The sequence below is a fragment of the Haplochromis burtoni genome, unplaced genomic scaffold, assembly GCF_018398535.1.
Source record: "Haplochromis burtoni strain Fernald_Lab_line unplaced genomic scaffold, NCSU_Asbu1 Contig_217, whole genome shotgun sequence".
Lineage (NCBI taxonomy): Eukaryota > Metazoa > Chordata > Actinopteri > Cichliformes > Cichlidae > Haplochromis > Haplochromis burtoni.
Window position 1 is genome coordinate 5787 of NW_024582578.1, and position 14567 is coordinate 20353.

Sequence of the window (14567 nt, forward strand, 5' to 3'; positions counted from 1 at the left end):
TGTTTTAACTGTGTAAAATATATCAAAAGACTTGAAGAGTATAAAATGCTAAAAAGCTTTAAAGGTGGGGTGGGTTTTGATTATCGATTTATCGATTAAAATCGATTCTAACTTGGATAACGTGATATCGATTCATTAAAATCATGAATCGATTTTTTAATATAAATTTATTTTGCCCGAAATGCCAGAATCTCGGGTTAAACCTCACAAAATTTAAACCACCAAACAACTAAAACAGTAAATGAGAGCAGTAACACAGATTCTTCACAAAGATGTAAACACAAAGCGCGGACCCGCCGACGCATCAGAATCAGTGAGATGTCGCCTTTCTCACCCAATGGCACGGACACGGTCGGGGCTGAAAGCCGACAGCTCGCTGATTCTGGTGTTTCGGCGAGTCCGCGCTTTGTGTTTACGTCCTTTTTGCGCTGATTCAGAAGCTGCAGGTTTTATCTCTCTCCAAACAATATTGACTGAACCAGCAGCAAAAGAAGATCCAAACTACGCTTCACATAAACATCGCCATGAATTCCCTCTTAGTTTTGCTGTTTTGCTTCCACCACATAAAATCACACTTCATGCACAGCTCTCTCTCTCTCTCTCTCTTTCTCAGTGTACTTCAAGAACAGTTTCCCCTCTAAAAATGTGTTTTCTGCTTGCTTGTTACGCACAAGTCTACCGCTGTTTACAGCGCTGTCGGCCTCTGTTTTTTTCCTTTTACTTACTTCTGAAAAGAAAGCCTCATTTCTGCCGTTCAATAAACTACTGAACAAATGTTAACTTTTTTAAATTATGCGCAATTGCAAAACGCTTAGCTGTGTCTCTAATAAAACCTCTGTAACTTTGCTCTCAGCAGCATCAGGTAATGTTCATATGTTGAGTTATAAAAACCCAGGCCAGGAAAATCTCCTTCATGTTTTTCTGTGTTTTATCTTCAGCTACTTTGACACAAAGGAATCTGCTGTGACGTTCACACCTTTGATAAAGTCTCGCAAGTGTCAGCTTTCTTTTTATAGATACAAAAATATGGAAATGTACTGATGCATGATCTGAATTATAATATTTCAGACTGTCTGAGGCAAAATTTCCCCAATTCAAATCGAATCGAATCGTGGATCAAATCGATTCTAGAAATCAGTGACGATACCCAGCCCTACTTTAAAGACCGCCCAGATGGCGTGTTTTACTTAACACATTCATGAGCATCTCAGTAAGAAGCTGAGCAATGCTTCGACTTCCTGTTGCAGACAGTTCATGCGGACATCCACACGGCCACCGGGAGCTGCGAAGGTGGTGCGGGAGATCCAGAGGGATCACAAGGACCAGAGGATCGGCGTGTCGGTGGAGCGTGATGAAGACACCAGCTGGCTAACTACACCTTTGTTGTAAAGGCTAATAGTTTATAGTCTGTATATAAAAGATATAAGGAGCCGACCTTCAGTTTAAACTTCATTCTGATTGAAAAACTTTTAAAAGGAAACACTGGAGATGAATTAATTGTGACGTAGAAATCAGAAAGTTTATTTACAGAAACAGTTTCATGAAGGTAAAAAACTTGATCAAACATGGCAGATATTTACAGAAACCTCTGCTGACTCATCCTGTGGCGTTTGCTCCTCAGTACACTTTGGCCCTGCGGAAGAAGACGTAAAGTATGAACTTTAGTATTTAAAGAAACGACTAAGATTAGTACCGACCCAAAAAGCTCACACGAGGACGCCGTCACCTGGAGAAGGCAGATATGGAGATGAGCCCGAGCAGGAACTCGAGGCCGTAGAAGCAGAGCAGCACGGCGTTGAGCAGGAACTCGAGGCGCAGGATGAAGGTCTGCAGCAGAAGGTAGTACACGGCGAGCGCGGTGCAGGGAAGCAGGACAAAGAGCGACACACAGGAAGCCAGAGAGCGCTCGCACAGGTTTCCCTTCCAGCCTGGATGGAGACGCAGTTTGACACTCAGTTTGTGACGTGCATGTTGTGTGTGTGTGTACGACATGTTCTTGTGAAGCACTTTGTTTTCAGACACATAAATGTCTGAGGCGACTGTTGTTGTGATTTGGCGCTATATAAATAAAATTGAATTGAATTAAGTAGGAGATGGTAGGAGCAGCAGAGCATGAACTCAAGACAGATAAAAATCATCTTATCTGACTTCTTAAAGGACATGAAAGACCGTTCCTGTTATGAATAAAGATTTATTCAAAATGAGACGTGACTTTGCTCACCATAAAAGATCCGCAGAATCTCAAGAGCGAGGAAAAGCAGCAGCAACACAACGTCCAGAACCAGGTTATCTGACGGGTACGGCAACAAAACTCCTGCAGAGAGCAGACATCAGAACGCCATCAACATCAATATGACCCCATCATCATCAGCCTCTCCATCTAACAAACACCATCATCTTCATCACCATCATAATCCTCTCCTCCGGTTTAAACTGTGGAGGCTGTTAATTGGAATTAACCTGTTTAGATAAAGTTCCACAGCTACAGTGGACCCACGTATGACTTCTTAACAAAGTGAATTTCAGGCTGCAGCTGAACAAAAGCAGGATATTAAGCTTTTTTAATGTAAAAATAAAATCTTAAGTTAAATGTGTCTCGATCTTAAAAAATAAAAGCACTTTGGACTGAGTTCAGACTTTTGTGGGTTAGGTGTACATCAGCAGACCTCCTGAAGGACCCAGATTTCGTGGTTTATTACACGCCGGGCTACAACTGTGCACTTTCTGAGCTTGGAAGCTTCGACGGTAAATCAAGTGCACCTCAAACTCAGTCCCAGTTCAGCTCGAGCTCACAGCGGTCGGTCAAAAAACCTAATTCTCTGTCTTATGTAATCGTCTGTGTGAACGGCACCATTTCTCAAACTCTGTCTCTGATTTCTGCGCTGCAGGAGAAAGAGGAGGTAGAGGAGGATGCTCTCACACACCTTTATAGATGAACATGAGGACCTCGGCCAGGTAGAAGGCAGCAAAGTACCAGCTGTTCAGGTAGAACAGAACCTGCAGAGGAGCGGACGAGAGCTAATGAAGAGGAGGTCAAGGAGAAACAACAGCAGACACAAAGTCACATGACCTGCAGCTCTGCGTTAGAGTCAGGTGAAGGATACGATTGGTTGGCTCCCTGCAGGAAAAAAAGTGGAAACAAGAAGCAGAGGAGTGAGTTACAGACCACAAACAGGACAGATCAGATTATTGATTAACCTGCTGATTGTATTGGTGATCTTGATAATATTATTAATGATATAAAATATTCCATCCCATTCGCGTCCGCTTATCCTGTTCAGGGTCGCGGGGGGCGCTGGAGCCTATCCCAGCTGTCATAGGGCGAGAGGCGGGGTACACCCTGGACAGGTCGCCAGTCTGTCGCAGGGCCAACACACAGAGACAGACAACCATTCGCACTCACATTCACTCACACATTCACACCTATGGGCAATTTGGATTAACCAATTAACCTATCCCCACAAGCTGCATGTCTTTGGACAGTGGGAGGAAGCCGGAGTACCCGGAGAGAACCCACGCAAACACGGGGAGAACATGCAAACTCCTCACAGAAAGACCCCGGCCTGATGGTGGAATTGAACTCAGGACCTTCTTGCTGTGCGGCAACAGTGCTAACCACCGTGCCACCGTGCTGCCCCTGATATAAAATATTTAAATATTTATTTAAGTGATTTTGTTGTACACACAGATTTGCAGGTGTGCTTTCTTTCTTCTGTCTCTTTTGTCATATCTTTGACATTTCTAATGTCTGTGATTACTTTTACTGCATTTAGTAATTTATTTATATTCTTGTATTATTCTATTCTTTATAAAGCAGCTTTGAGGTCCAGGGTGTCTGAACTGAGGATTGTCGTTCATGCATCTATGTCATCACTTCTGAATTATTGCAATTTTCAAATTTCTTTGTTCTCTTGTCTTAACAAAGCTCCGCGAGAACGTCTGCAGGTCGTTCACAGTGCCACTGTGAGGGTTCAGACTGAGTCACTGCTGATTCAGCTGCTTCAGAGTGCACTTCCCCTTGTGGGACTAATAAAGGTATATCATATCATATCATATCATATCATATCACTTTAAGAGTCTGGTTTTGACTTTTAGAGCTTTGCAGGGACCGGAACCTACGTACATCTGTGAATTTTAACATCCATGCACTGCCAGTAGCTTCAGGTGGTCATGTTGTCAGGCTCTGAGTGTCTGAGATCTGTGGAGTCTTTCAAAAGTCAGACTAAAACTGACATTTTTAAACTTCCCGTTTAATGTGTTATTTTGTGTTGTTTTTTTAGGCTTTAGTATCCTTTTTTCAGTGTTTTCCATGTGGCTAACTGAACTGAAGAGACTAAATAAGGAACCACAGCTGCTGTTTCTGTGTAAAAACATGTGCTGCGGTTCTTTATTAGTAACGTTAGCGTCTCTGACTCTGCTGAGGTTTGATGAGCTGACAGAAACCTGACGTGTTTGCTGCGCTGACCACGCTCAGCCTGCTCAAAAATAAATAACCATATGCAGTTTTATTCGACCAGTACACTCTCCTGTAAATTCTCCACTGACTTTAACCTATGAAATATTTCACACTTTAACCCTGCACCATCACCGATTTATCAACAACAAAAACCTCACACTCACCGGGCGCCATGTCCGCTTCGGCCCTGTTGCCGTGGATACCGTTTGATTTGGTCTACGCATGTGTGAAAAAGGCTTTTTCCCGCTTTGGTCTTTCACAGTAAAAGACCACAAGATTATTTTGGTCTAACAGTAATGCAAAATAATAATAACAGGTATACATCAAAGCATTTTAATAACAACCCAGTTTTACTCATGAAATGAAATATTTGTTTTCCTTTGCTAGATTAAATCAATAAATATATATTATATATTTAAACAATGTTTCGTAAAGCCACATTTTGATTATTTTTTTAAGTACAAAACCTAAAAATAAATGATTAATCATGATAACATTATTTATCATTCATTTTAGAAGCCCAGAGCGTTTAGAACTACGACACCCAGTACCCTCCTGCGGTTAGCCGATTGGCCAGAGTGCCGCAAGGGTTTACGTGGCACTGCTGTGACAGGCGCATGCTCAGTTTGAGTTCCGTGTGTCCCGGCAGGAAGATGGCGTCGCTCCGGATCAGGATGCAGCCGTGTCTGTTTTCAGTTTTACTCCTGAACGTTTTGTGCAGCTTCGTCTCCGCGCTGTACTTTCACATCGGAGAGACCGAGAAGAAATGCTTCATCGAGGAGATTCCGGACGAGACCATGATTATCGGTGAGAGGGGGGTGGGGGATCTGTAGGATAATGCTAGCAGCTAGTTAGCCGAGCAGCTAAAGTTTAGTGTGTCGTGTCTTCAAATGTGTGTGTACTTTTTCGAAAGAAATTAAACTTAATTAAAATAAATATTCTAAATAATAGTTCACGATAGCATGATTTATTTTTATAGGAAGGGGAAAAAATCGAAACTTTAAAGTGTGATTAAAGTTTTCATAAAGGTATTTTTCCATTAAAGAAAGCTGTTGAAATAATAATCCATCAACACTAAGTTTAAAGTGGATCCTTTGGTCCGTTGAATCCTCCTCTATGATTTAATCCAGGTTATATTAAAGGCAAGTTTATCTCAAAGTTAATCAGCCCTTCTCTGTTTGAATGAGAGAAACTACCACATGGTACACACCATCAGCCTGGCAGGAAATCTGTCCGTTCAAAAAAGCTTTTCTTTCAGCATCTTAATCTGCACAATTTTCATCAGGTTAAAGGTTAATTCGGAATCATTTCAGGTGCACCTCCTTTACTAATGCATCTGCAGATAAAGTAAAGCAGTGAACTGAGAGTTAACTTCAGATTGTGATAGTGAAGGAGTTTTCTAAAGAAAACAAAGAAAATTCTGTTGCTGTTGCATTTACTGAAACATAAAGTTTAAAACATAAAGAAAAAAGTCGACATATTCAACCGGAAGTTGATAAACTGATGTTGGTTTCAGGTCCAAACCATATTCATTCAAACTGCTCACTAATCAAGCCGTGTGTCTGTGTCTGTGCAGGTAACTATCGGACTCAGCTGTATGATAAGCAAAGGGAGGAGTACCTGCCGGCCACTCAGGGTCTTGGCATGTTCGTGGAAGTCAAAGATCCTGATGACAAGGTGAGCATAAAGTTCATGTACTTAAAGAGTCTATGTGGCGTCATGCTGTCGTGGTTAACGCTCAACTGTACAGCCACATATGCCTCATATGTGAAAGGTCCTCAGATGAAGACCAGGAGGAGACAAAAACCCAGACTCAGGAAGTCACAAGCTCAGTGTCAGTCCCAAGCCCGGATAAATGGGGGGATTTCGTCAGCAAGGGTACCTGGAACAAAATAAATCAAACGTGTGGATCCATCCTCTGTGGGGATCAGCTCAGAGTAGCTTATATATTTTGATATGTGCAGTATTTTTACGCCTGGACTGTGCTCGAGGAGCTCGGCAGGATTCACAGTAGTTCAGTTTAAAATGTTCCTCCTTCAGCTCATACTCTGAATCAAGATGTATTAGCTCCTCTGCCTTTAAGCCAACTTGTTCTGATTGGCTGCCAAAGCTTTGAGCAACAGGTGGGTGGGGCTTCCTTGCTTTGCCAGATTACAGCGATGCAGGAGAAGGAAAAAAGTGTAATAAACTGAGTTTTCAGAGCAGTCTGCAGCTTTCAGCTCTCAGGAGTTACAGTACAAATGCTGAGACTTCTGCTTGATGTGGAAGATGTTTTGTTTTTTCCCTGCAGGTGATTCTGTCTCGACAGTACGGCTCAGAAGGACGCTTCACCTTCACGTCGCACACACCTGGAGAACATCAGATCTGCCTTCACTCCAACTCCTCCAAGTTCTCGCTGTTTGCCGGCGGCATGCTGGTGAGGAGACGCTCAGACATACAAACGAGAGCTTCAGCAGTTTATTCCTTTCTGTTCTGATCCGTGATGTTCATAACCGCGGTTTGTGATTTTTGTGATGTGTTGCAGCGCGTTCACCTGGACATCCAGGTGGGCGAACACGCCAACAACTACGCTGAGATCGCTGCCAAGGACAAACTGACGGAGCTGCAGCTGAGAGTCCGACAGCTGGTGGAGCAGGTGGACCAGATCCAGAAGGAGCAGAACTACCAGCGGGTCAGTCAGAAACGCCTTGGCGCTTTTTTGTTTTTGTCAGAAACACATGAAGACCCTGAACATGAATCAGAGCTGCTCGTCTCTCAGGCTCTTTGATTTTATGTACATGCCCCAAAAAAATCAGTTTAACAGAACATTTTTACCACTTTACCGGCTGTCAGCACCAGTTTCCTGACAACATGAAGCCTGTACTCTCCACCAGACTCCATTCATTAAAACAGATGTTTTACCTCCTGATGTTCTTCTATTCCTGCCTCAGCTGGTCATTAAATTTATTATGACTTAAAGCACAAAAAGTCACCAAAGTAGAAAAGCAGGAACCCATTTTCTGTTTCTGTCAGTGGAGTCTACATTTATTTAATTCAAATTAGGGCTTTCAGTATTTTATTTGTTCCTGAGTAAATCGGTTTGGCTGAGATTAAATCATCTTGTCTTTATTTTTAGTTAGCACATACCTTAAACACTTAAAGCTGGAAGTTAATGATAGTTATATAAGAGCAGATGCTGCTGGTGCAATAAGCTGTATGTTTTACGTCCAGTGGATGCATGATCTGATTAGTCGACTAATCAAAATAATCGTTTTTGGCAGCCCTAGTTCAAATATAAGGTTTATGTTTAAACATTTAGTTATTATTATTTTTTTGCAACTGTAAATGTTCAGACACTGTGTATTGTCATAGCTGTCAAAAATGACAGCGTTAAGGTTTAACGGGCGCCCCCTGCCGTCTGTTTTTCCCTCAGTATCGTGAGGAGCGTTTCCGTCAGACCAGCGAGAGCACCAACCAGCGGGTCCTCTGGTGGTCCATCGTCCAGACCCTGATCCTGGTGGCCATCGGTATCTGGCAGATGAGACACCTGAAGAGCTTCTTCGAGGCCAAGAAGCTGGTGTAATCTGGAGTCAGAGGGTGTGCGTGCGTGTGTGTGTGTGTATGTGCGTGCGTGCGTGTGTGTGTGTGAGTGTGTGTGTGTGGTGTCTACTGATGGATGCAGTACTTAGTGGCGGGCGGCAGAAAAGACCCAGCTGCAGGATTTGGCTTGAAAAACATGTTTAAGATTTTTGTTGTTACTGTTTTCGTCACCAGCCGTGATCGTGACGAGCGTTTAACCTGACCAATCAGGGAATGTGTGACCCACCCTCTCCTCCATATTTATTACAGCGCCCGGCGGCGGAGCAGTTTTAGATTTTCTCCCCCTCGCTCGCAGCATGTGTTACTGGCCCATAGCGATGCAAGTCTGCGGGACATGATATACGTGTATACGTGTGATCTGAGCTCAGAAATGATCATCCAGATTCATTCATTAATCCACAGATCTGATGGTTACTGAGACGACGTGTGATCTCGGCGTTTGCATACTCGTTACCAGGGACGGGAAAGGTTTCTCTTTTTTGCAACGCTGACTAAAAGTGGGGCGTGATTTTAACGCTGCCGCTCACGTTATTAAAGATCTGAAACGGTCTTATTTTATTTTACTGAAACACAGAGTTGTTTCGATGTTTCACTTCATCACATTACTTTCAGGTTCTGGATGTTTGTACGCGTTTTTTGTGCCGGTCGACGTCGCTGCAGCTGTCCTCTGTGTTTCGAGTCTGCTGCTTTTGAGAACATCTGAAGCAGGCTTTGCTCACTGTAATCAGTCGCAGAACTGATTTACTGAAAGACTCCTGGAGCTACTTCAGTTCAGGGGCTCGTTCGAGGCTTAAGACGATTTTCAAGGAAATGTGATATCTTTGGTCGACCGTTCAGGGTGATGGTCGCTGATCTCAGTTCAAATTTTTTCTGTTTTCAGATGAGATTTAGTTTCTTTTTAACAATAAAGGATGGATGGTCGTGTTTTCAGTTTTTAGAAATGTTCCTGTAGGCGGGCTTTAAATCAGATGGTGAAATATTTTGGGGTCGGGAGAGGGGCTTTTTATTATTTAGCGTCCACGTGAAACTCTGTGATTGCACTCAGAATAAAGTTCAGTTGGTTTGAAGGATGGCGTGGTTAAATGACATTCTTGTAATATTCCCGCCAAAACACAGCTCATAAAGTCACAAAAGAGTTTTTATACACAGTAATTGTTTTCTTTTAAGGGGAAAGATATTTTAAAAGAAACCTGAGTATTGTGACTGCAAAATATAATAAAATTAAAACAAATCAAAGTGTTTGTGTGGTTGATGAAGTCAAATTTAAACTGCTGTTATAAACCTTCAAGAATCACCGTCTAAGGTGTAAAACTCGAAAGTGTTATTGTATATTTGGGACGTTTATTCCAAACATTTTCAAGTATTTAATATAAAATCTACTGCTTTAATTAAAGTGATCAGGGATTTCTTTGTTGGTGGAGAATAAAAACTTTTGTGTTGAAGCAAATTTTCTGCTTAAATTCTGATTTGATGTGTTTGTACTTGAGAATAAATTTGAGATTCTGATTGGAATTAAAAACGATGGTGGAAATAAAATAAGATCAAAGCTGCTGCTATTAACAAAACACGGTATTAAACATCTCAAACAGCTTAAATGAAAACAGAAAAAGGATCAGTGTGCTTCAGTACTGTGCACAAGTTTTGAGCCGCCCCGCATTTCTTTGTTTTCCATCCAAAGAGCCAAGCTTTGTTTTTCAGCACATCTCCGGGCTTCCTGAAGGTCTTTATAAGTTTTTCTTTCTTCGTTATGTTACTGAAAAGTTGTTGAAATGAAAACAACAACAAGAATAATGTCTGTTTTTAGACATGTGATGCTTTACACTGAGTTTCTTTTTCTTCCTTTTTTTTTTTTAACACCTAACCCAACAGTAGAATTAAACCGTACACAGGATCTTGCTGATGTTATACAGTCCGGTCCAGAGATTAGACTTATGCAGGGGGAAACTGTTAAAGACATTTTAAGCTATAACCAGAATATGTGATTTTTGTGAATTTTAATCTATATTTATTTGCATTCTTTGCTGTATTACTGTTAAAATTGATTTAATAAATCAAGAAGTTGAAGATGAGCCTCTTCAGCAGAGGTTTGGGCTGATGAGGTTTTGGTTGTCTGCAAACAGCTGGCAGCCTGAGGCAGCACATCCAGAACAGACCTGACAAATTGGGGTTTCTGAGGATGGCTTCATTCTTGACTTGCTGCTGTACCAGAGTGACACTCAGCTGGAGGCCTGCAGTGTCCCCCCCATCAGCACATATAAGAGCTACAGGTACATTGACACAGACAGGCGAGTAAACAAGGCTCCTCTGAAGTCCACCGAAGAGATGGAGAAGAAAGCGGCTCCTCACTGTACATGGCACTTCGTCACCAGTGATGATGCATCTCATTCTCAAGAGGAACAAAAACAAGTTAGCCGCTGTTTTGTCAACAGAGGTGAAGGTGGAGGCGTGTCCTCAGTGTCCAGGTGCTACAGTGACACCAAGAGGAAGGAGCAGGTGAGCTGCTCTGATGTCATCAATGTCAGATCGACATGCTGGTCCACCTCCAACATTGCCCCACACGAAGAAATGGTGCATCCAGATGTTTGCATATGCAACGGATGTCGGCCTCATCCACGGATCATCTCCTGGTGGGACTGCAGGTGACCTGTCACTTACTTTTTCAGGATTCAGGTGTTCTTAAAACTAACAGAGCACTAAGTAGGGTAAAGGATCATTTATGTTATAGATGTGCGGTTAAACTGAAATCTTTGGTACTGAATGAGAACTGCTCTCATAAAAATAACAGGTTAACATCTGTGCAGGTTTGTCCAACAGGATTGAAACATCTGAAGAACATCTGTTGTTACTTTACAGCAAAACAGCGTGTCATATTCTGTGTTAACAACAGCAATATTAATAATCTGTAGCACAGGTGGCAGTAAAACAGGGATATGTTTTTGTTCAGTCACTAAACTCACAGCAGGTCTCCCTGCGGATGTGCGGCTCCTTTAATGAGACATAAACCATAGGAACCTTTGCTTATACTCGCCGCTGTTCCCCATCGGACTCGTATAGAGGTTGGACCACAGTACAGTCAGCTTGGTGTTCTTTCAGCGGGTAAAAACGCTGAAATATGCTTCCAATCGGAGCCTGTCGTGTTACATTTTTGTTTTAACAGAAATAAAAATTTAGCAAACACTCGCGTAGGCTTGGTGACCGTCGGTAAAGCCCAGGTTATAGCCGGGAGGAGCTGAGTTTGGACCCGGAGCGGCGATGTGAGCGAACCGCTGATGCTACGTGTACAGTTAGCTGCGGAAGCTAACAGACCGGAGGAGGATTTAAATCTGAGCAGATGTTAAGCAGCTGTACGGCGGCAGCAGACCGGGGCACAGAGCCGAGGGCCGGCATGGAGCACAGTCTGGTTTCCGTCAACACTTACAAATGAGGAAAGATGGAGGAGAAAAGCCTGAAATAGCCAAGCTATAATTTATAACAACAAGAAGGAGAGGAGAGAAGCTGGTCCGACTTTACAGCGAGTCCGGCAACATGATGTATTCATCCAGGAGGAAACCCGTGCTCTACTTCAAAGAGGACAGGAGGTGAGAGGAGAGCATGCAGTTTGTTTTTCCTTTCTCTTTCTTATTTTCATGCTTTGATTTAGTTTCAGTAAGTTTGCTACAGCCGAATATCAGACTCACTGAAGGTTCAAATATATCACAGAGAGGTTAAAATCACTGAAATAATCTAAGCCGTAAAAAGTAACTATACAGAAGAACAGATTTCAGAGGGAAAACTAGAGAAACTGTCAAATTTACAAGGAAACCTTGCCCATACGGAAACAAATTGCATATATTCAAGAAAAGATAAATAATTTTTTTCAACAAATGTCAGATTTACCCGTAAAAAAATATACAGCAGAAAATACAGCACATTTACGGGGAAAAACTGGCAAATTGACAAGAGAAAAGACCGCCAACTTTCCAGTAAAAATGGGGACATATGCAGGGGGAAATGCCTCAATAAAAGTCATGCTGTTTAAAAAAAAATGTTGTTGGTTTTGTTTTTTATAAAAAACAAACAAACGTGGCTCTTTCAGTTTAACAGCCTGTTTTATGGGTTTTATTTCTGGGTGTTACTGTTACACTGAAGGGAGGAACTCATGTGAATTCATTGATTTTAAATTTCTTCTTTGAAAAATGTCTTTAGCTTGTTTGTGTGGTATTAAAATTAAATGTAAAAGAAGTGATGGGAAATCACCAGAAACCTCATTAATATTCTTTCTCGGCTTTGAAGAAGTGATCCATCTAAAGCTCCCGGGCAACAGGAGAAGTGAGTAAAACTTCACCCTTGTTGTTTCCACCAGCGGTTCCCAAACTGTGGTTCAGGGACATCCAGAGGTGCTTAAAGTGATTCTGTCAGGGAGTCTTTCTTCCTTTATCTTTCCCCAGTTTGTCATCCTCACATCTTAAACTTAATTTGTAGCCCAGAGTTACTCTAGTTTTCAAATTTCCGGATTAGTTTTCATTATTATTGTATGGAGAGCGTAGGACAGAGGTGGTGGACTTTTTGACTCTTTGTCTTTTAGAGCGTAAACACATCCATCAGAGATTCGTCAGAATTAAAATTAAGACTAAAGAATAAGGAGATTTCCTCTGTGTTCATTTTAGTATTCACAAAATCATTTAAGAGGCTGCCCCTCAGGACTCAACCCAAATCATCATCATCATCATCATCATCATCATCATCATCTCCTTTATGGCGACAGATTTGTCACAGCAGCTTTAAGTCTTTGCACTTTTCTTCTCCATTAATGACTTTTGCATCACACCAGGTTATCTTTAAGGAAATTCCCCATGCATTGGTGAAGCATGTTAACTGTTTTTGTCCGATTCACTGTAAAAATGTCCAAAGTTGCCACCCTAGAGTGTCAACATGCACAGCAGCATGGTGAGTTTTCTGTTTGAGACACAGTTTGAGAACTCATGCTGTTGCCTCCTTGTTTCTTCGTTTTACTGATTTCTCTGCATGCTTTGAATATTTGAGTCACAGCTTTTATGTTCAGCAGCTTGTCGACTAATCGTGATTTAAAGAAATGTTCTTCGAAACAAAAAGTGCAGCATGTGTGCATTCAGGTCTGAAACAGAAAATCGGGTGCTTTTCTGCAGTGTTAACACATTTTCAGTACCTTTAAATAAAGCCAATTTCTTTCAGACTAACAGATTCAGAGATATTTGGGTGTGGCATGGTAGTCTTTACTGAGCCCAGAGAGCTGTGAAAAGTGGTGACAGTAGTAACAGTAACTTTATTTTTATATTTAAGAAAGAAGCACAAAGACAGGAACGATTTCACCAACAGAAGATATAAACTTTAGATGAAAGGGGAAGTATAAAGTGTTTTGTTGGAGCGCTGATATCGATGTGAGCACATAGACATGATGTAACAGCAAGAAAATGCTGATATCACCACAGGCGGGAAGTAATAGAGGGTAGGATTCAAACCATCAGGGCCAAAAACAGAACAGGATCAAATAAACCCAAAGAAAACATTTTAAATTTACTTTCACTTCAGTTTCTTCTTTTTCTTTTCTTCTTGTTTTTGTTGCCTCAGTGATTTAACTTCTTAGCTTCCTCCTTGAGGTCCCTGGAGGTAAACCGGTTTACTTAAACGAGTCCCGCAGGAATGTAGCGTGTGCTGCAGGGTCAAAAAACATTTCTACACACAGATTAGTGAACAAGGCCGAATTCTAGCATTACTTCATGACTCCACCCACTCCTCCAAATATGGTCACTTCAAGAAAACAAGATGGTGGCGATGAAAAACGCCAACGCTGAGGCTTCAGCAATTGTCCGCGAGGAAATGTGAAGAGTGCATGACAAAATAAACAATAATAGATTAGCTCAATGTTCATCACCTGGTGATGGTTTGTTGCTTGTGGACTTTTCTGACTACAGTTGCCTAGGTAACCCTCTGACACTGCACAGTCATCTCAGTCAGCGGTGTCCTTCGCTCTGCCTGGTTGTCACTTGGCCTCCTACTTTGTGCCACCAGTGGTCGCTTTATTTCATCACCTAAAATCATCGACTTTCTACAGTCGCTGGTAGCCACGCCCCTGCTGGGATGCTGCTGGTCATTTCAAGTGTTCGCCCTCTAATATCAGTGTACTGGTTTGTTGTGTTCACTGACCACAGGCAGTAGGATTCTCAGGTTTTAAAACCTTTTCAGACGTGTTTAACAGCTCATGTCGAGGCCTGAGTCAGTGGTTTCCAGAGTTGCAATTTTATGTTGTTAAATAAAGTGAAATCATTTCTTTGCACCTGTAAATGAGCCTTAATCTGAACCCAGCCAATCTCTGACCACTCCACTTCTTCTGTGCATCAGGTACCTGTCCGGTAAATGCACCGTCTACAAGCTGTTCGGGCTGTGCATGGTGCTGGTCCTCGTCTCTCTGCTCTGGCTGCAGCTCAGCTGTTCAGGCGACATGTCTGCGACGCACGGAGAACGATGCATGCCCCAACAGCCGGCGCCACCCTGCCCGGCCAGCGGTCAGGCGTCC

At 42.2% G+C, this 14567-nt stretch overlaps 3 protein-coding genes across 5 annotated transcripts in view; 2 read left to right on the top strand and 1 right to left on the bottom strand.

Annotated features, from left to right (window-relative positions):
- Nucleotides 1-1493: 1493 nt before the first annotated feature.
- tmem216 (transmembrane protein 216) lies at nucleotides 1494-4705 on the bottom strand. 3 transcript variants are annotated; one of them, XM_014338342.2, is made up of 6 exons: nucleotides 4621-4705; nucleotides 3071-3118; nucleotides 2925-2997; nucleotides 2222-2314; nucleotides 1727-1928; nucleotides 1494-1633 (listed from the first exon to the last, which is right to left on the bottom strand). In XM_014338342.2, exons 1-6 carry the CDS (start codon nucleotides 4678-4680, stop codon nucleotides 1618-1620), a joined length of 492 nt encoding a protein of 163 aa, XP_014193828.1. In that variant the 5' UTR covers nucleotides 4681-4705; the 3' UTR covers nucleotides 1494-1617. The 3 variants fall into 3 exon arrangements, with proteins under 3 accessions (XP_014193828.1, XP_005937104.1, XP_005937103.1); XM_005937042.3 differs by having other exon boundaries at nucleotides 2925-3018; nucleotides 3105-3118; nucleotides 4621-4672; XM_005937041.3 differs by lacking the exon at nucleotides 3071-3118.
- A 365-nt stretch (nucleotides 4706-5070) lies between these two features.
- On the top strand, nucleotides 5071-9271 carry tmed9 (transmembrane p24 trafficking protein 9). Its single transcript, XM_005937043.3, has 5 exons — nucleotides 5071-5263; nucleotides 6033-6133; nucleotides 6747-6872; nucleotides 6981-7127; nucleotides 7869-9271. Exons 1-5 carry the CDS (start codon nucleotides 5074-5076, stop codon nucleotides 8016-8018), a joined length of 714 nt encoding a protein of 237 aa, XP_005937105.1. The 5' UTR covers nucleotides 5071-5073; the 3' UTR covers nucleotides 8019-9271.
- Nucleotides 9272-11062: 1791 nt separating this feature from the next.
- Nucleotides 11063-14567, top strand: part of b4galt7 (xylosylprotein beta 1,4-galactosyltransferase, polypeptide 7 (galactosyltransferase I)) — a gene marked incomplete in the record, with an annotated part of 8324 nt that continues 4819 nt past the window's right edge. Inside the window, 2 exon segments of the mRNA XM_014338340.2 lie at nucleotides 11063-11613; nucleotides 14393-14567. Of these exon segments, the coding sequence (XP_014193826.1) occupies nucleotides 11561-11613; nucleotides 14393-14567 (228 nt within the window).